The 20980-nt window shown below is 29.4% G+C and overlaps 1 protein-coding gene across 5 annotated transcripts; it reads right to left on the bottom strand.

Annotated features, from left to right (window-relative positions):
• Window positions 1-1098: 1098 nt before the first annotated feature.
• On the bottom strand, window positions 1099-20303 carry cic (Putative transcription factor capicua). 5 transcript variants are annotated; one of them, XM_015519272.2, is made up of 19 exons: window positions 19557-20303; window positions 17594-18218; window positions 13574-13979; window positions 12652-12985; window positions 12453-12586; window positions 12079-12328; window positions 11275-11566; window positions 11046-11204; window positions 10773-10980; window positions 9977-10689; window positions 9719-9903; window positions 7103-7788; window positions 6943-7036; window positions 6653-6690; window positions 6426-6559; window positions 6256-6355; window positions 5152-5720; window positions 4944-5094; window positions 1099-3517 (listed from the first exon to the last, which is right to left on the bottom strand). In XM_015519272.2, the coding sequence occupies exons 2-19, from the start codon at window positions 18206-18208 to the stop codon at window positions 3462-3464; spliced, it is 5124 nt and encodes a 1707-aa protein (XP_015374758.1). In that variant the 5' UTR covers window positions 18209-18218; window positions 19557-20303; the 3' UTR covers window positions 1099-3461. The 5 variants fall into 5 exon arrangements, with proteins under 5 accessions (XP_015374758.1, XP_015374761.1, XP_015374757.1 ...); XM_015519275.2 differs by having other exon boundaries at window positions 4862-5094; window positions 19667-20303; XM_015519271.2 differs by having other exon boundaries at window positions 19667-20303.
• Window positions 20304-20980: the final 677 nt, after the last annotated feature.

Below are 20980 nucleotides of genomic sequence, written 5' to 3'. Positions count from 1 at the left end.
AAAAAAAAAAATAATATTTATGAGTAGGTACCACCCTGACGTCCCTAATCTTTAACATACCTATCAATTTTTTCATACCAGTATAGAGTGAAATATAAATGATAAGGTTAATAGTTTTAAGTGAAAAAATCTTATTTTTTTTAAGTATAGCCTAGTAGCACAATAATAATAACTTTTACGTTAAACATCACACTACCTTTTTTTGTAAATAATTACCTCCTCTATAATTTTTGTTTAAAGTTTTTAATCGTAACACCAATAAATATCAAGATATACAATAAATGATCATATTTGTGACCTTTGAAGTTAAATAACCTGATGTGTACATGGTCTCGAAGACGACTTTTAACATTTGTTTATTTATTAAAAAAATTCTTGATACTTTTCTGTTAACAAAATCTAAGTGACAATATTTTCAAAATTTTGATTAAGATAACAACAACTCAACTGTATAAGAAAAAAGAATACATAAAATACATTTTATGTAATACCCTCTGAAAGCTATTTTGCCTGACTAATCCTAGTTTTGAATTTCGACATTAATTATAAAAGTTAAGAGCTAACCAAGCCACAAGTGTAAGACCAAACCAATGAGGAAAAGATTGATTTAAAAGAGACCTGAGGCTAATGGGAGTATTGAATGGAGAAGAGATGGTGATGCATGAAGAAACAGGAGGAAGATTGTGGAAGCGACAAGTGATCTATAATTAATGGCCTTGAATGAGCCAGAGTTATTGTTAATACTTAAGAACTATAAATATATTCATAATTTGAACTTATTTGTTGATAATGATTAGGAATTTAATAATATTAGTTTATTTTATAAAGATGTAAAAATAAGAAATAATTTTTATTGTATTATAATAAAAATCTATTATAGAATAAATTTTTCGTAAAATCATCTGATGTTGAGCATGAGGTGCGAAAAGGGTATCAGACTATACTGAGTGAATAATTGCTTTTTAAACCAAATTCACCGCATTGGCGATGCAATTGACATTTTTTGTCATGCTGAAAAGAATTTTGCTCCACTATTGCAGTAAACAACAAATTTTATTTTTATCATAAATTGAGTTAAAGAAATTACACACACTAACATAATAATAATATTACTTTTAATTAGTAATTTCATAATTGTATCAATATAATAATTGATAAATTAAAACTATATAATATTTTTTTTCGACTAACAACAACTTATAATAATATTTGTTTTGTTTAAAAATATATATTAATATTGTAATTCAAAATAATAACTAGTAACGTAAAAAAAGAACTAATAATAATAGAAACAGTCAATTTCATTAAATGAAGAAAATAATAATAATAATAATAATAATAATAAATCAGACATTGATATATAATAATATATAACGTTAAAATAAATAAAACATTTAACAGAGTTGATTTAATTCTAATCATATAGCATGGGTTAATATTTAACAACACAATTTCACAATACATTAGGTAATTTAAATTGTCACATACAACAGGTGGTCCCCTTAATTAAATTGTTTACCCACTGTACTATGAATATACATATTTCTATTTTAAATTTAAATTTTGATGAAAGCGTAAAATATGACAAGCAATATAGGTAAACACAAACATTTTAATCAAAACTAAAAAATTCTGAGGACGACTGGTGCAATGTTTAACTAATAATGCAATTTAATTTTTAAAAAAAACGTTAGATCAATAAGAAATAAATATGTGAATTTTGAATTAAGAATATTTATACCTCTGTACCGTCCAGAATTTTTAGCATACTCAGTATTCCGAAACAAATAAATTAATAAACAATGTAATTTAGAGTGAAACAAATTGTTAAAAATTACATCAAATTCGTAATTACACTCATTATTATAATAAAACAGTACAATATGTTTGGATACACAGTGGTACACTAAATTGACAGGATTGATTTTATTTTAAATTGTCAATCGTTCAGTATAATACACAGTTAAGTATGTAATTTAAATGATCAGTATTTTTTTACTGATGAGATATTAAACATTAAATGGACTAACCTGCAACATAGACTATTTATACTTACAACTTAAAATAATTTATAAATAATTCAACACAGTATACGAGTATACAATACAATATTTTTTTTAAACAACTAATAAAACTGTTTTTTGTACTTAAAAAAAGAAAAAAGAAATAATTGGCTTAATTTATTGTATTAATGCATAAAATACCAGTGAGAATTAAAAACAAATGCATTTTTGTTGAGCAGACCCGCATTTTACAAATAGATTATATTTTAAATTTTTTTTTAATAATGGCACTTATGCTTTAAAAATAAAATAACTGCTTATTTGATCAAATTTTGTCTATAAAAAATATAATTTTCTTTTACATTAGCCAAACAATTTTTGAAATATTTTTTTCTTTATAATTTTACAGTTATATCCAATGGATACAGAATATAATATTATAATTTTATGAACACAAATTAAGAATGATACAAGTTAGAAATTCATCGAATAAAAACCGAAATAATAAGTTGTTACTTGTTAGCATACATTTTTAGATGTTAATATTGATGCTTTGATTTTCACAACACACTGTGAACAACTAAAACTATTTTAAAGTATAGTGTGTTGTACAGCTTTTAAATATATAATTTACATTGTATTTATAAGTCATAATAAACATTAAACAAAACTTAAGCAAAATGTTGGCATTGACCATTTTGTAATAAAATATAATGAGAAAAATACATTAATACATTTCAAACTTAAACATAAATCTGTTAATTTTACTTAAAATATTCATACAATTAAATGGAATTGAAGTATTCTGAATAATATAAGTTAATTTAAAAATGAATAACCACTCAAATCTATGGCACAAATATAATTAATAATCAAGCATTATAAGTATACACTAAGTAAAAAATAATATATATATATAATGATAATAATAATAATAATAATAATAACAAACAAGAGCGAACTACATTAAGAGCAATTACAATAAGTTCTGAAAGACTTTTATGGTGGTGGATTTTTCTATTGAGTTTAGAGATCAATATTATTATTAAAATTAATTAATATACATGTTATGTTACACAACTATAATAATTATAATAATAATAATAAAACAGTTGAGGTAAGATTTATTAAATGTCAGTGCTATAACAGATGTCAATCAAGTACTATTAATCAGCATTTAAAAATGAATGTCCTTAACCTCAGTCTATTGGTAAAAAAAACTGTTTAGTATTTTCATTAATTCTTTATGAAACTTATTAAAATAATAACATTATTGTACAAAATCAAGTAAAAATAAGATTTTGGTTATAAAAATAATCTATAAATGATGGTATATTTATAGATAATAATATCTTAAATAATAATATTTAGTAATAAACCAGTTACTTTATTATTTGTAGCAGAATATGTCTTAGAGGTTCAATGTGACTTGAAGTTAAGCACTATGATACAGTGATGTTAGCTTGATGTCATAACACCATGAGTTTGTTGAGGAGGTGGCAACGTTGAAGAGTCTAAAATAATAAACAAAAAATGTCCTTGTTAAGATTTTTTTTTTTCATTAATGATTTTGGATCTTTCTGGAGTAACGGCAAACTTGTAAGTTATTTTAAATTTTTATTGATATTATCACCAATTATTGTGGTAGGTAAACACTTAAAAATCATAAAGTAATTTTATTATAAATAAAAAAAACGTAAATATTAAATAATAAATTAACAACCATATGTCCATATATGTATCAAGAATGTTAATAAATTATAACTAAAAAAGTAGGTCAACATTTCGGTGGTGAATGTTTGTCCATCGCCCCTTGGACAGGATAGTGTAATTTAACGGTACTTAATTTGAATGCTATAATTGACATTCGATAAAAACGATTCTGAGCGGACGAGGGAATCTTTTTTATTTAATTTTTTTCGTTAGATAACAAAACGTTATAAGAACAGCCTAAGAACAATTTATGTAAACAGGTAATTTATACAATCATAATTATAATTTATAATTAGGAAATATCATAAAAAACTATAAGGTAAAAGAAAAAGCTCAAAAGTGGCTCGTGTTTTGAAAATTTTATCATGTCTACATAAGGATAATATAAGTTAAGAACCCAAATTTCAAGTTTTTACAAATGTTATTAACCGAATTGCAACAAAAAAACTTCCAAAATTAAAATGTGCTTAAAAAATGGCTAAAATTTTCCGAACTTTAAATCGTAAGCAACAAAATCCAAAATACAACAAAAAATATCTTGTCATTTTTAATTTGAAGCAATATTTCTAGTAAAAAACGTCATCCATAATTATTTAATATTAAAAAATCGTGAAACCGTATGTTTTTCTCCTTTAACCACTTTTATTTTGAGTATCATTTCGAAAATCGAAAAATGACCTCTCTAGAGTACCAGCTCAAGAACATTACCTTTCAGAAAAGATGCTATACTTGATACTTTTGAGCAAGTTTAGAGGGAGAAAGTGTTTACAAAATAAAAAAGAAAAAGAAAAAGAAAAAGAAATAAACATCATGTAAAACCAATACATTCCTCGCTCCGCTCAGAATCTAAAATGTAAGGTAGTTAGCATTACAATTTTTTTAACTAATCATCAAAATACTTAAAATCAATAGATTGTATTTTAGATTTAAAAAAAATGTGTAAACAAATATTAATATTTAAAAAAAAGTTGAATGACATAATTTATTTCAAAGGTTTTTTTTTTCTGACTGTATCTAAAGTATAAAATTACAGACTGCGTTAATCCAGCAAGTTTTTTGATTTCAGAAATATGGTAGTATAATTTTTGAAAAATATATCGTTTAAAATGTTAGACCATGCCCCTTTTTTTTATATATATAATCACCTCATTAGTAGTTACTGTTCTAGGTATTTTTGTTGAAATTCAGTCTAGTACAAGAGCTCCTTGTGGAAACGTAAATTCTTACTTGGAGTATTGGTCGCAGAAGATTCACTAGGACTATTTAAAGCACTAGCACTACTTGGAGTCAATGTGTTGTGTGCCATAAGCTTCTGACGCACCTCTCGTATTTTAAGTTGTAATGATGATTTATTAGGGAAAATATCTGAGTGGTTAGCCTGTAAAAAAAAAGTTATTAATTAAATCATCAAATAAATTTTATGATTATTATTTACCTGAAATATTGAAGTTGCTTGAGTAGAAGGAAACATGCCTTGTTCTTGAAATAAATTCATAACTAATTGTCTTCTCTGTTCCAACATCTTTCGGTGTCCTTTTTCTGCGGCAGAACTATCATTTCGTCCACTAGGTGTTTTAGGTGTTCTAGGTGAAGCTGCCACTGTATCTTCCTGTTCTAAAACTCCTCTATATGCTTCTGGATTAAAATCCGGACCGAAAAATGTATTTCCAACAAGTTTCCCTGATGATTTAGGTGTTTCTGCTTGAGAATCACAGTCAGGTAACTGCTTTTTGCGGAATGTTTGAGCATTGAATACATGGGGACTGGATGGTACTGATATTGCACTTGGTGAATTACATTCATCTGGTTTGAATTGTGGTAATGAAGAAAACTTCATTTCAAAGTTTACTTGTTCTAAGACACGGTCCATACCGTCTTCAATATTTTTTTTGAAAAAGCTACGCTTTGCTGATGGTGAAACTGGAACTTCATCAGTTGCATCTTCAACCATATCAGAATCTTTATCAGGTAGTGAATTCGGCAACGAATCTTGACTTGAAGATACTGAAAATATATATTAAAAATTTACCAGATATTTTTACACTTTACATTAGTCATATAAATCATCTGTTCAAATTATGCAATATCATTATGAAATGAAAAATTACTTTTTATAAAATTGAATGTACCTAATGAAGTTAATTTTTATCTATTTCACAAAAAATACACAATTTGCTTAGTTTATATTTCTAAATAATATTAGTTAATACTACAATGTGGTAGACCAGACAGTACATAACAGTAAAAAATGTAAAATCTTAGAACTCAAAACACTTATTTTTGGGACACCCTTTCATGGGAGTAAAATTTTGAATATTTAGTGAATGGAAGTCAAAACCATAAAAAAAATACTGATTTTTACACTAATAAATAATTAAATTAAATTAACTTTGCCTATTAAGGAAACCTTATACATAACATCCTACTATATTATTATATTTAATTAAAAATTACAATAGTTATGGAGAACCCTGGTAAGAATTTATTTAGACTATCAGTTCTACTGGAATATACTTATATGTTTAGTTATAGTACTAACCCATAGATTGTCTTCTTTGTAAGGGGGCTTTGCCTAATTGTGCTGGAGTAGGAGCAAGAACAAATGGCTTTTCTTCTATGTTGTTTTTCGACGTTTCTTCCTAGAATTAATTTACCAAAAATCAATTAATATTTCATTGTTATTAATAACTCATAACAATATCAACAAACCTTGGCACTATCATCCTTAAAATCAAATATAATTGGTGAACTATTTTCTTTAGAATTTGCATATTGTGACTTCTCAAAAGACATTAAATTTTCGTTATTATCAGCTCTTATAACAATATCTGGATCTCGTTTTTCTATATAAATTTAATAACTTGGTTTTAATACAAAATGATAATTTATACAAATTATTATTGAAGTTTAACATATATTTGCAATTAATAAATTACCTGAAATATCGGAATTATTTGCTGTAGTCCCAGTTTTACTAAAATAATGGACAAAATATGATTAATTTATGAGAAAAAATATTAAGTTATAACTGAAGTTTTAGTGGATTGACTTATAAAAAAAAAAATGTATAGTAAATATATAATTATTTTAAATAAAATGTATAAAATCGAAAACATGTTTTAATAATTAAAATTTTTTATAATTTTACTACAAGCAATTGAATTAATTATATTTTTTGAACAATAATTTGAATTTAATTGCTTTAATTATTTACTTAAATACTTACTTTGTATTAATAATCAATGGATTATTTTGAGTACTGACAATAACAGTGGAAGCTTGTGTTGATTTTACAGGCTGTGGTTGATTTAGTGATGTATCTGTGGATAATAAATTATGTATCAAAATTAATACATACATTATATATTATACTATATATATTTTACTTGTGAATGTTTGTTGTGGCAAATATATGTTCGGTAATCGACTGGGTATCAAATATTGTACAGTGGTTGTTTCATTATTCTTTGTTTGTGGATTTCCATTATCACTACCTTTGGCAACTAATAAATTAGTGACAAGAGAAGTGGAAGAATCACCAGAATTCAAAAACGCCAATGTTAAAGATGGTTGTTGAAACCCTGATGACTGTTTACCAGCAGTTTGTATTAATACTGGTCGACCCCCTATCACTTGTCTAACAGAACATGTTGGTTTTTGTTCAGTTTCTTTGTTTGGTGAAGATGTATAATGAAATATATTTTGTTGTGATAAGGGTGTTACAACAATTTTTGAGTTAACAGTTGTTGTAGTTGTTGGTTTGTTATTGTTCCATTCAGCAGTTGATGCTGCCCAAGCATTTGTGTTGATTAATTTTGTTTGATTCCAAGTTTCAGATCCAGATGATGTCCACACAGTTGGTTCAGGAGTTTGTTGGGGATATTGATCAGAAGGATTTTTAATTTTTGGTGAAGCTGGCATCAATTTAAAAGCACCACCAGTAGGTTGAAATGGAGAAACTCCCACAGGATTAATTGGGGAATGATATGGATAAACAATTGGAGTTGTTGGTTCTCGTGAATTAACAGTTTTTGGTTGATACTTAGAATCTGTTGAGCCCGAGGATACCAATCTAAAAATAAAATACTCAAATATAGTTAACACTTTACAATAACATTAAATACAATAAAATATATAATAAAAAATGAAAAAATTAATAAACAAAAAACATAAAATCAAAATTAAAAAAAAAGCGGTTAAGTGGATGTCACTCTGCTGTACATTAGGTGGTGGGGTGGACCTCTGACTAGGATAGGTTAGATTTGAATGCAATGATAGGTTAGGTATATTATATACGAAAAATGATTCTGAACGGAGATGATTTGTCAGTCTAGGATATATTATATTTAAATATTGTCATATATTCTATTTTGAAACAAATATTATTTTTGAATTAGGACGCATTTTGAATAAGGCATGGTTAATCAATTTTTCCAAAAACATTGCATGTAGTTATCATAATTCATAATACCTTATATTATCATAGATAAACATATACCTAGCTAATTTCATAAAAATTTAAAACTCAAACGCTCAAAACATTTTTCCTATAACGACGCTTCAAATTTTCTCTATAGCTATTTGAAGGAAAACTTAGGTAAAATTTAGTGTTGAATTTTTTAACCTTAGATATAAATACAAACAATTTTATGAATTTTGAACTATGAAATAATTTGCAAATATTCATAATATTCATGGTTTTGACAAATTTTTGTCAATATTTGAAATTCAAATGCTAATAAAAAAAATTGTGCCGATGTATTCTTATAATTTTTTAATCACTATAAGAATAACTTATAAGAAACTTTGTATTAAATTTTCAAGTATTTTGATTGGGCCAAAAAAATTTTATCGACACTTCAAAAGAAATTTTCAGAAAAATTGAAAATTTCAGTTGTCTATAAATATCTCAAAAAAAGTCAAAATATTTTGAAAATTAAATCATGTAAATAAAATGCCAATCTAAATAACTGGTAAAATTTTCAAGTATCTAAAACTTATGCTTTTTGAATAATAACAAAAATTTAAAATCGTTAGAGGATAAATCGTTATCGTTATGCTATTTCGTAAAAATTTAAAATTCAAACACACTTAAAATTTTTCCCATAATGATGCTTTGAGTTTTCTCTGTAGCTACTTGAAGCAAAATTCATGGAAAACTTAGTGTTGGTTGTATTTTTAATCCTTTAATCCTATAAACACAATAAATCTTATGATTTTTCAACTTTAAAATTACTTGCAAATTTTCGTGTTTTCGACAGATTTCGTAAAAATTTGAACTATAAACGCTTATAAAAAAAAATTGTAAGTAACGATTTTTAATTTTTTTTAGCTACAATAAGAACAACTCATAAGGAACCTTGTATTAAATCTTCAAGTTTTTTTGGTGATCCAAAATTTTTTTACCGACACTTCTCATAAAAATAGAAAATTTCAATGGTCTTTAAATAAGTCAAAAAAAGTAAAACATTTTTGAAAATTTAACTGTATATAGATAACACTAACATAAACATTTGGTGAAAATTTTAAAGTATTAACAGTGTTTAGTTTTTGAATTACAACCATAAAAAAAAATTGATTTGGTCGAAAACTGGTTCTTCTGTCATTTTTTTTTTTTTGTTTTTTTCGATTTTTTTGAATCTGTTGGAAAATGTTTACTTTTGACCTTTATAATGCACCAAGGATATTCACTTTTACAACGGAAACCACCCCCAAAGTTTGAAATAATTGAAGCATTATTTCGACTAGTTATGCTGTACACAGACACAAAAAAAAAAACACATCATTGTAAAACCAATACATGCATCACTTTGTTCAGAATCTAAAAAACGTAATTAATGATTTCAAGATAATTTATAATTATCACAGTGGTATTTTTTAAATTTAAAGTTTAGTTCAGTAAAATTTAAAAAAATAAATTTTTTTAAATTAACAAAAAAAATAAATTTTAATTTAATATTATAATATTTTATTTTATTTGTATATGATTCTATTTCATTTACCTAGCTTTTATAGGTTTTGGCCGACAAGTCACATCACTGGAACTAGTTGATTTGACAGGACTAAACCTTTGTTGAGGAAACGTTTTATTCTCGTGTAAAGGTTCAGCATCACTTTGTGATTCAGTATCAGAATCTGTTACTTTTTCTTTACATTTTAAATCAATTTCAGAACTTTCAACAACTACCTATATATATTATATAAAAAAACATTTTTAATAAAGTAAGCAATTTTTTATAAAAAAAAACTTTTACACAAACCATTTGTTCATCTTCAGAATCATTTTTCATTTCAACATCAGGGGGATCTTTTTTTTCTTGAACTTTTGGTTCCTCAGCCATTTCTATAGTTACTTCAACCATAGGATCATGATCTAATGGTGTATGTTCATCAGTAGACCCTAATTTAGATCGTCCACTACCACTTGATTTTCTTCTATCTTTACTACACCACTTCCACTCTGGATGGGCTTTAAAATGAGCTTCTTTAACTTCAGAAGCTAATTCATGATACTTTTGTTTCTGATCTGGGTCTAATGCATACCACCACTCTCCAAGAATCTTTGATACAGTTCTATTATCTTGATTTGGGTGTCGTTGGTGAACCAAAGCTCTATGTCTTTTACTAAATATCATAAAAGCATTCATCGGCCGTCTTATTCGATCTTTAGCTTTTGTTAATGGACTTTGTGGTTCTTTAGTATTCTGTAAAGCACTAAGTGATTGAGTTCTACGTTTGCCAGCTGCAGTATTAGGGTTTTGATCATCAGTGTCGCAAGGTTCTTGCTCAAATACATCATCATCATCAACATCAGGAGATTCTGCTGGTGGTGGAGTTAAAATGGGAGGAGCTGATAAGGGAGGAGAGAGAGATTTTGGAATTGAAGAGATATTTGTTTGAACTACTTCTTCTGAATTTAGTATTGGCAATAATGTATCCCAAGAATAAACAGTTAAATTTCCATTTTCATTGTCTATAATAGAACATTAATATTTAAAAGTAACATTAATACACACAGATTATACAAATAAAATTTAACTATCAAAATATAATTACTAGTCAGTGTGGAGTTAGGTTCAGGTGGATCTTCTTTTCTGTCATCCACAATAGGTAAAACCGGTAATAGTTCAGTAGGATGAACAATTACTTGTTGAAGTACTGAATTCTTATTTCGATAACCCTGATATTCACTCTGTAGAGTGGTGTAGTTATGTTTAGTAACTACAGAGGATGTGGTGATAACATTTGGAATGTTTTGCGCTCGCTAAATTAAAAATTTGTTATAATTTAATTGAATAATAAAAAATTAAAATAAACTATGACCCTTACTTGATTATATCCAGTAGTATGTAACAAATGTTGTGTAAATGATACATTATTTACTGCAGGTTCTTTCTTTATCACAGATTCTTGAAAAACATTATTATTGTCTCTATTAAAAACTTCATTATTTTCACAAATTCGACCGTATGCATCACTAACTGTATTCTATTTATTAAACAATAAATATAGATTTATTTTTTAGTTGTTAAATAATATAAATATTTATTTTGCTAACCATTTCAACTGTGGTTAAAGCTTTTTCTAATATATGACCATGTTGTTGAGATGATACTACAACACTTGGATGTCTTTCAACTTGCCACTGAGCGGCAGGTTGATTTGTGAGTTTTGGTTGTAGATGAGGTGAAGTTAAGAGTCCTTTCCAACACACTTGTGCTTGAGAATTTACAGCACTACTCGATTTAGGTTGTATTGTATGTGGTGAAATTCTGATTACACTAGTTTGACTTGAAGTTGGCATAGACTCATGTAAGCCATGTTGTGTTTTTGGTCTTAACAATTCCGGCCTGTAAATAATATTAATTGTTTGACATTTGTAAATAAATTATTGTTCATTAAATCATCAATTATAAAATTAAATCAATCTTGTATATTTTGTCTAGGATTTAGACTAGTCTTGATAAATAAATGGTAAATTACAAATTAAACTAGAAAAACATTTTCCAATATATGCTAAATAATAAATATCAGTAATAACTAATGACTAATAAGAAGATGTTGTAACCAGTGTCGCCTCTGTCTCACTAAAGTATAAAGTATCAAAATGTACGTCAGCAGTTTCAATTTTATGCTATAAGCTTAATATTAGAGTAAATTGGCCAACTATCAAACTGTAAGAACATTTATCATGCTTTTATATTTTAATTTATAGTGAGTTATGAGTATATAAAATACATTTGAAAATGCTACTTTAATAGTTCTTTTTACTTTTAATCTTAATTCAGATAATACAAAATTTAAAAAGATTGATTACACCTTAAAATACAATTTAAAAATATAGATATACTGATTCTCATACTTTACGAGTTGCTGTTGTTGTTGTTGTTGTCTAAAGTGGTTAACAGAATTACTGTTTATGGCAGGTGGAGTAGCTAGTCCATTTCCAGTAGGTGTTGTCGAAGGATAATTTTGATTTGCTGGCAAAATAATGGGTAGGAACATATTTTGACGGGATCCAACTGTGAGTGGTGACTGTGTATTATTATTACCACCTAATGGACAAGGGGAAGAATATAATGGAGTTCCAGATCTTGAACTTCCTAACGAAACTGTAAAACAAACATTTAGATTAATAAACAATTTAATATAATATTGAGTATATGTATAAAAAATACTATAAAATAGTAACTACTATGAAATTATACAATTCGAAAATGCTAGATTAATTATTACGTTGTATACCAAGCATGTTGGCAGCCTCCGTTTCATCAGGGTCAAAGCGTCCAGCCAATCGCCGTTCAGAAAAACTAGGAGAAGTTTGAGATTCTCGTGAAGTTTCATCTCCATCTATGGTACTTCGATTTCCTCTAAAATTGTTTACAAATTAAACTTATTTAGTCAATTAAATATAAATAACTAAATGATTAAATACCTTGTAAAACTTGTACTACTAGAAGCACATGACCTTAAACTACTGCCTTTTAAACTCAAGTGTCGAGAACAGTATCCTCTTCTTTGAGACTCTTTTGAGCAACCTTCTTTAGAACATAATCGTCGCCATTGTTTTCCGTTAAACTTTTTTCTTATTCCACTAGGTGTAGTGACAATATCTCCTTTTTTATATTTATGTGGGGATGTGATCTGAGATCTTGGAGTAACTGGGGTGGATCTAGGAGTAGTGCTACCTCCATGATCTAATATGCTACATGTGCTACCTCTGCTTTGCATACTACTTCTTTTACTGCTTCCAGATAATTTCCCAGCATCTGAAAACAATAATTAAAAGATAAACTAGAAACATTTAGATTTAATTTAATTTTTCAAGTTTAAAATTGTTTTATATTATTAGAGCTATTTGAAACAATGAACCCAACACATCTAAATAAATTACAAAGAGATTATTATGTAGGCTATATTTTATGATATACAAACAGAACTGTACAAAACAAAAAACTTTTAGGGGGTGTAGTGGACAGGCGGATTAAGGCATCGGTTGCGACACACACACACCGTTGCCGGTTCAAATACCGGTCATGGGCGGCATCAGTTTACAGACAGCTCAGCTGTCTGGAAAGAAAAGCCGCCGCCCCCAAATCAGGCATGGCAGAAACCTACAAGTGCCCATTCGATATTCAGCCCAAAACATCCACGAGTTCCAAACCAATAGTTCCTCCCCCACATTTCCACAGGCTAATGGCCCTTGTTGTCGAAGCCTCAACCTCCCAATAATAATAATAATAATAAACTGTTAATGTTTCAATTGTATTCTATTAGGGAAAAAGAATATTACATATCATATAGTAAAATCTATTAATCCGATTTTCAAAAAATGTTTATTTTGTATGTTAACTTACCAGCATCTGACATAAATAATATGTCTTCTCGTCGGAGATCATCATCACTTTCACAGAAATCATCAAAATGGCGATTATTTATAGGTTGTAGAGGAGAAGATATTGAAGTTTGATAATAATTGGCTGGCTCATTAATTATAGGTGGTGTAGGCTCTCGTATTAATGGAATATGACCATTAGGTACATCATGTTCAAGTTCATCCCACCATGGCGGTAATAATAAGCGAAGATCTGCTCTTTTCACTACATATTCTTCTTTGTTACCAGACACAACACTTACAACAAATCTCACAGGGCTAGTTATTATCTTTTGTACAACACCTTCAATGAATACACGAGGAGCCAGATGTCCTTCGTCTGGTTGAGAACCAGCAATTCGAACACACACTCTGGCACCAATATTCACCTATAGAAACAAAACAATAACCATTAAATATAGATTACAAAATAAATATATTTTCAAAAAGTGATAATAATTTGAAAATAAGAACCTATTGTAAAAAATATATTTAATTTTTAATAAACTTATTAGAAAGGGTACAACCAACCAGTCAATTTTTAATCATATGAAGATCAATCTCAATACAATTTTGACATTTTATGTCTTTGCTTTGGTACATAGAATTGAAATGGAAAAACTTTACGTTACAAAAAAAAAAATTGCAAAATATCATTTTCCCAAGATTCAAACCTGATCTACATGCCTATCACACGATAGATTGGTGCGACTGTTTTGACGCTCGAAGTGTTTGTTACTACCTTCGACCATATAAGCTAATAGATGCGCCATATCATATACTTGTAGCCATCATGTTTAATGATATGACGTCACGCTTGGGCAAAACAATTTCGAGTTATTATTAATTTGGTGTTCACTCATTCACAGGCTCACAGCGTTTGCCATTTGGAACACATTTTTTACTGTCGTCTCGAGTCTGTCCCTTGTTGTCGAAAATTATTTTTCACATTCTAGCTTTCATAGTTTCAAACTGCTTTCTTTGAAACTTGAAAGTATTGTGTTTTGAAATGTTTGATAAATGATCATGGTTTTATTATAATGATAGTTTAAGTATGAATGTTGAAAAGCTTAGTTTTTGGTTGCATTATTTTACTTTTGATATTCATATGATACACCAAATGGCAAATACTCCTCACTAGGACTAGGTATGAGGTAACTACTGTCTACTAAAATGGTAAAAGACAATAATGGTTTGATTAAATATTGTATTCTTACTATTAATTGAATAATATTTTATATAATATATTTATATATTGTGTAACCAAGTAATTATATTCTAATAAATAATATTTAGTATAGTTGTGGATCATTTACGTTAACAAATACATAACAATTATTTTATTATTTTATTGGATTTCATCATTGATTAAAGTACCTATAATATATTTTTAACCAAGTTAAGTTACTTTTATTTTCTAATTAACTTGTAACTGTTGTAAGTTAAAAAAAATAGAGGTAACTTTTAACTTTAAACTTAACGAGTTAAAAAAAATAGTTAACTTACCCAACATTGCTATTTTATGACTTCAAGTGTATATTAATCTGAGAGTTTACAATGAGGTAACAATATACTAGTTCTAAATATATCATTTTGGTAAATTTAATTTAATAATTATATTTTAATTAATAAATAACTCGTAAAATAGGAGAACCAAGATACACAGATAGATACATAAATAGTAATTAGTGTTATAGTAAGGAAATAAGAAATTAAGAATTAAAATTTGTAAGTAAGCCATTAATCAATCATATTTTATTGGGATAGCTAGAATACTATCTATAGTCCGGCCGCCAGCCGGCATTATTGCCCAAACGTGACTTCACACGCTACATGATGTTGGTGTCAAGATATTTACCGTTTGTCACGTCTATTAGCTTATATGGTCGAAGGTTACTACGGCCATTTCAGCATTTAGTGAATATCGCGAAAATCGGACGTAAATGGTATGCCGCGCGCTCCTAGAACATCACTCTTCCACAAACACACACAGACGCACACACACGTATGTGCTACATATGATAGCAAGGACAACAAAATGTGGTACTTCATTGCAGACTTGTATTCAATATGTTTAATTTTTTTTCTTATAACTTAAAGGTCAATCTCATTCTTTATCTAAATTATGAAAAAAATTACATATGTACAACTTATTTTCAGTTAGAGCTAATAAAAAATGAATAATCATTTTTAAATCATATATGCCAACATGTATCATCACAATTATTAATTTATATAGAGTTAAGAATTAAAATTTCTTATTGTATAAATTCTAAAAATTAAAATTTTAAGAAAAATATAATATTTAAAACTAAATTCTTTATTTTTCAGTTAGAGCTAATACAAAAATGAATAATCATTTTTAATCATATATGCCAACATGTATCATCACAATTATATACTTATAACAGGTTAGGAATTAAAATTTCTAATTATATAATTTTTATAGATCAAAATTTTAAGAAAACTAATATTTAAAGCTAAATTCTTTATTTTTCAGTTAGAGCTAATACAAAAATGAATAATCATTTTTAATCATATATGCCAATATGTATCATCACAATTATATACTTATAACGGGTTAGGAATTACAATTTCTAATTATATAATTTTTATAGATCAAAATTTTAAGAAAACTAATATTTAAAGCTAAATTCTTTATTTTTCAGTTAGAGCTAATACAGAAATGAATAATCATTTTTATTCATATACGCCAACATGTATCATCATAATTATTTACAATCAAGGGTTTTGAATTAAAATTTCCAACCATATAATTTATATTGATCAACATCTTAAGAAAACTATAATATTTAAAACTAAATTCATTTATTTTTCAGTTAGAGCTAATACAAAAATGAATAATCATTTTTATTCATATATGCCAATATGTATCATCACAATTATATACTTATAACGGGTTAGGAATTACAATTTCTAATTATATAATTTTTATAGATCAAAATTTTAAGAAAACTAATATTTAAAACTAAATTCTTTATTTTTCAGTTAGAGCTAATACAAAAATGAATAATCATTTTTAATCATATATGCCAACATGTATCATCATATATCATATTAGTACAATACATAATTTAAAAATTTACTTATACAGGGGATGATACAGAAAAGAACTAACTAATACCTTTTGTCATCAACAATATTTAAAAAATATTTTTAGTTTATATAATTTATAAACACTACTTGTATTATTGATACTTAAAGTATAATTTTTTTTTCCTTGAGATAGAAAATTAAAATTTTAAAATTTAATTCAAAACTATTTCGATAAATTCAAAATAGACAATTTGTTCATATGATTATTACTTATTAGAATAGTTTAGAAGGTAAAAACATTTACCTAAGGCAAGTAGTTAATTTTTTAGATTTCTTTTTAAATCTCAAAATGTTTTTGGAGTAAATTAATTTAAAACATAATTACTTTTTTCAAATTGTTATTTTTGAGAATATCCTGACACGAGTTTTAGGTATTTCATATTTTTTTATTATTATTATCAATATAATTTTCACAATTTTTTCACACGTTTAACCAGTGTTCATTTTCTTTTTGTAAAACTCTGTATAATAAGTAATATGTACCTAACTATGTAGTAAAAATTAAATTATAATACTCAAAATTAAATCATTTACATGAATTTTTTTTTTTTCAGTCAGAGCTAATACTGAAAATGAATAATCATTTTCAATCATATACCTATGCTATAATTTTATATATCATTAACATATACCATTTATAGAATTTATAATTCAAATTTAAATTTCATTAAAATTATAAAGTTAGCCTATCAGTATATAGTAGAGTACAATTATTATTGTAATCATGCACAATTATTGTTAAGATGGGTTATATCACCAAGTACACATAAACATGATTCTTACAAAGATGCTGTAATTGTCAGTTTCAGTCTATAAGTAAAAGGTCTATGCTCAAAACTTCCACTTAAAATTGAGTTATATAAGTAGGTACTAATGTATAACATACTTGACTTAAAGATGGACTGGCATCACTGATAACATCATATTTGCTAGCATTTATAACATCTTTAAATGAAACATATCGTTGTCCTTCGTCAGAATAGTCAAATTCTATCCAAACATCACCATTTGAAGTCGCTTGTCTGATTAGACCTGGTAAATAAACTCCATCTCTTTTAGCCAATACTCTATGATCAGTCCATTCTTGTAAGTCAACACCAAGTCTAGATGTTTCATCATGCCCGTTTGTATATGTAGCCTCCTCATTTCGTTCAGAATTATCTTCAACAATTACTGGCACATCAGCATAGTTAGGTCGGTCAAATCCATCAAGTCTAGAATAATCAACAGCCATAGACTGAGGGGGTACAACAACAACACTGGCTACACAACTGGTGTTGCATTGTTTTTGAACGGGTAAAAGCGGATCAGACACAGGATCACATTCTTCAAGTTGAGACAAATCAAATTTCCGTTTCTTAGGTAATTTTTTAACAGTAGTTTGGTTATTGTTGTTGTTAACATTGACTGTGATATTGGAATGGCAGTTGACTAGGTCCATGTTGTCGTGAGGATTCATCAATGGGTTTATATTAGGATATGTCTGTTCGCAATTTCTCATCTCTCCAAATCTGTAAAAATAAAACAATAAGAATTAAAAAATAATAAATAGTTAGGTAAAAATGTATGATTAATACCCCAATTAATACCAATATATTCATTGAAAAACAAATTCATACACAACACAATAATATATCTTACTAAGATAAGAGAGAGTAAATAATACAAGAACTATTTTTGTAGTACAAAAATATGTTATTATTACTCATTAATTGAATAAATGTATTAGATTATACCTAAATAAACAATTAGAAACCCAAAGGTACAAATTAAGATTCATTGAATATAAGAGACAGCACTTTAAATAGCTTATAGCAGTGGTTTACACAAATATTTTTAATAGGAGTGATAACGTAAAAAAATTGTATACAATATATTGTATACCTTTGTGCTAATATAAAAGAAAAAAATCAATGTAAATAGGTATTCTTATAATAAACATATTTAAAAATCTGTAATTTAAAATTAATTTACATATCCATAAAAAACTTGATACCTATTTTTTATTTTATCGACTATTTGATTGTTTTTATTAACTGGATAGGATAAGACAGATAAGTGGTAAACTATAGAAATAAATAAAAATAAATTGACCTTGCAACAATTCCAAACAACATTGTAAAAGTTAAAAACTATCTAATTTAGTACCTATACTCAATAAATTTGTTTAAATTATTATCTTTAAGCTGAATCTGCGACTAAGATAATTTATAAAACATAGGTGTAAAATTTAACATGTACCAATATTTAAGAGGACGTCAGTGCACTATTCGTTTTCTCTCTCAGACGCAGAATTATTTTTTTTTAGTTTTTGAGCAATCTTAGAGGAAAATCACCAATCACAAAATTGATCCGTCAAAATAACCCAACCGTAAGAAAATATGTGGTCGGCGTCACAGCGATGGGGATGGGGGAATATGCTTTGGAGGAAAATGGTGTCGAGCGGTATGATTGCAGCCCCTGCGATGGATCGTCGAGACATTCCGAGAGAAAATTCACACGAAATCGTAACGGCATAGTATGACGCACCGAAATAGGATAGCGTAATAATAATTTCAAATAACAACGTCCCACGATGATCAATTATTTAGTTATTACGGAACTCGACACGGACGACTACGAGACTGCAGCTCGGTCGTTAATCACCAGCAGCAGCCTGCAGCCTGCAGCTCCCGAGTAGCGAAAAATGTGTTATCACTGAACGCGCCGCACTAGCGCAACAGATGATTAGAAGTCGAGGTGTATTGGCCTCTGGGAACAAAGGATGAATGAATCTCGAATACTATGCGCTCACACGCACACGCGCCAGATGATTAGTAATTATAATAATCGGTGCCATCGGTAATTACCAACAGCTTGGTTGCTTGCCGGACGACAAACCGCGGCGAGGGATTCGTGAACGGGCGAGCGCGTCAGCCGTCGTCATCGCAATCGCTCGTCTAGGAGCGTCGTTAATTACCCGATGTGGCAGCCGCGAAGAATCTACGATCGCTGTCCGTCGGCCGGAATGACGGCGGACGGGCAGCCGCCGTCGGCGACGACGAGACGGTGGTTCGCTGTTGTCCGGTCGCAGCAACCCCGTACCGGCAGCATACCGAGAGAAGATCCGTGTGGCGGCGGCGTTACGATTGGCATGTACGGCTAGGCGCCAACTATCGCGGCGATTATGCTTAATGATTGTGTTGATAGTGCGCCGACGAAAACGATTTGGTGGGAAAACGATCGACGGCGTCGGATTTACATGGTATTGTTTTCGCCAACGAAATTTTATTATAATAACGCGATTAAATATTATTTAATAATCAAACACGGAGAACTGCGCACGAGTTCCGAAAACGACGGCGGCGGAGAAACGAAAAATGATAATATAATGAAAACCCACTCGGCGGCAGAACGGATAAAGCGCCGAGAAACAACAACGGCGATGATAATACAGGAGAAACGGGTGAAGAAGAAATACACTCTGAGGGTAAAACGGATCGAGAGCGCGCGCGCGCTACGTCTGCGGCGGCGGTGGTGTCGCTGTCAAACGCGCACGGAGCCTATACGCGTACGTGAAGTCTCCACGGCAGCGGTACTAAAAACTCGAGACGGGGCCCGGCCGCGGTCGTCGTCGTTTACGATACATGTGTGCGTGCGTGTGTGTGAGGCGCGCGCGCGCGCGTACCGCGGCACTCTCGCGGACGGTGAAAGGTGGTGCGCGGGGCGCTGTTGTTTCACAATTGATTGGAACGGCGACGGCCGCAACACAAAGCGGCGAGAGCGGTGTGTGCGAAGGACGGATAGATCCGAGAACGTGGACCGCAGTGTCGGTCCGTCTCGCTCGCTCTCTCACGCTCCCACCGGCCCGACACCTGCCACCCGCCCACCAACCGCCGTAGACCGTGCGTGGTGGTAACGTAAACGCCGGCCGTAGTATGCGCGTAGTACTATAGTATATGGTTGTTGTAGTAGTACAACTATATAGTACGGTGTAATGTACTGCATACAAGTGTAGTGTGTGTATGTGTGTGTGTTGTACTGTTGTTATTATAGTAATACGCGCATCCCGTCGACGGTACGATCTCGTAGCGCGCGCACACGACAGTGTTACCGCTACGAGCCGACCGAACTGTAGCCGCTGTGCTACGCGTCGTACGCACTGCTGCATGGCTCTTTCGCTCTTTGTCGTGCGAGAAGGATGATGGTCGGTGTCGGTGGTCGCATTGTTGACGCGCGCAGGGACGACGCCGCCGAGCCGGTTTAATGTTAAGCGCAGTTTTTGACTCTAACG

The sequence above is a fragment of the Diuraphis noxia genome, unplaced genomic scaffold, assembly GCF_037042655.1.
Source record: "Diuraphis noxia isolate RWA-SAM2 unplaced genomic scaffold, SU_Dnox_SAM2 contig0003, whole genome shotgun sequence".
Lineage (NCBI taxonomy): Eukaryota > Metazoa > Arthropoda > Insecta > Hemiptera > Aphididae > Diuraphis > Diuraphis noxia.
Note: the sequence above shows the minus strand (reverse complement) of the source record. Positions and strands in the feature narration are given on the sequence as shown.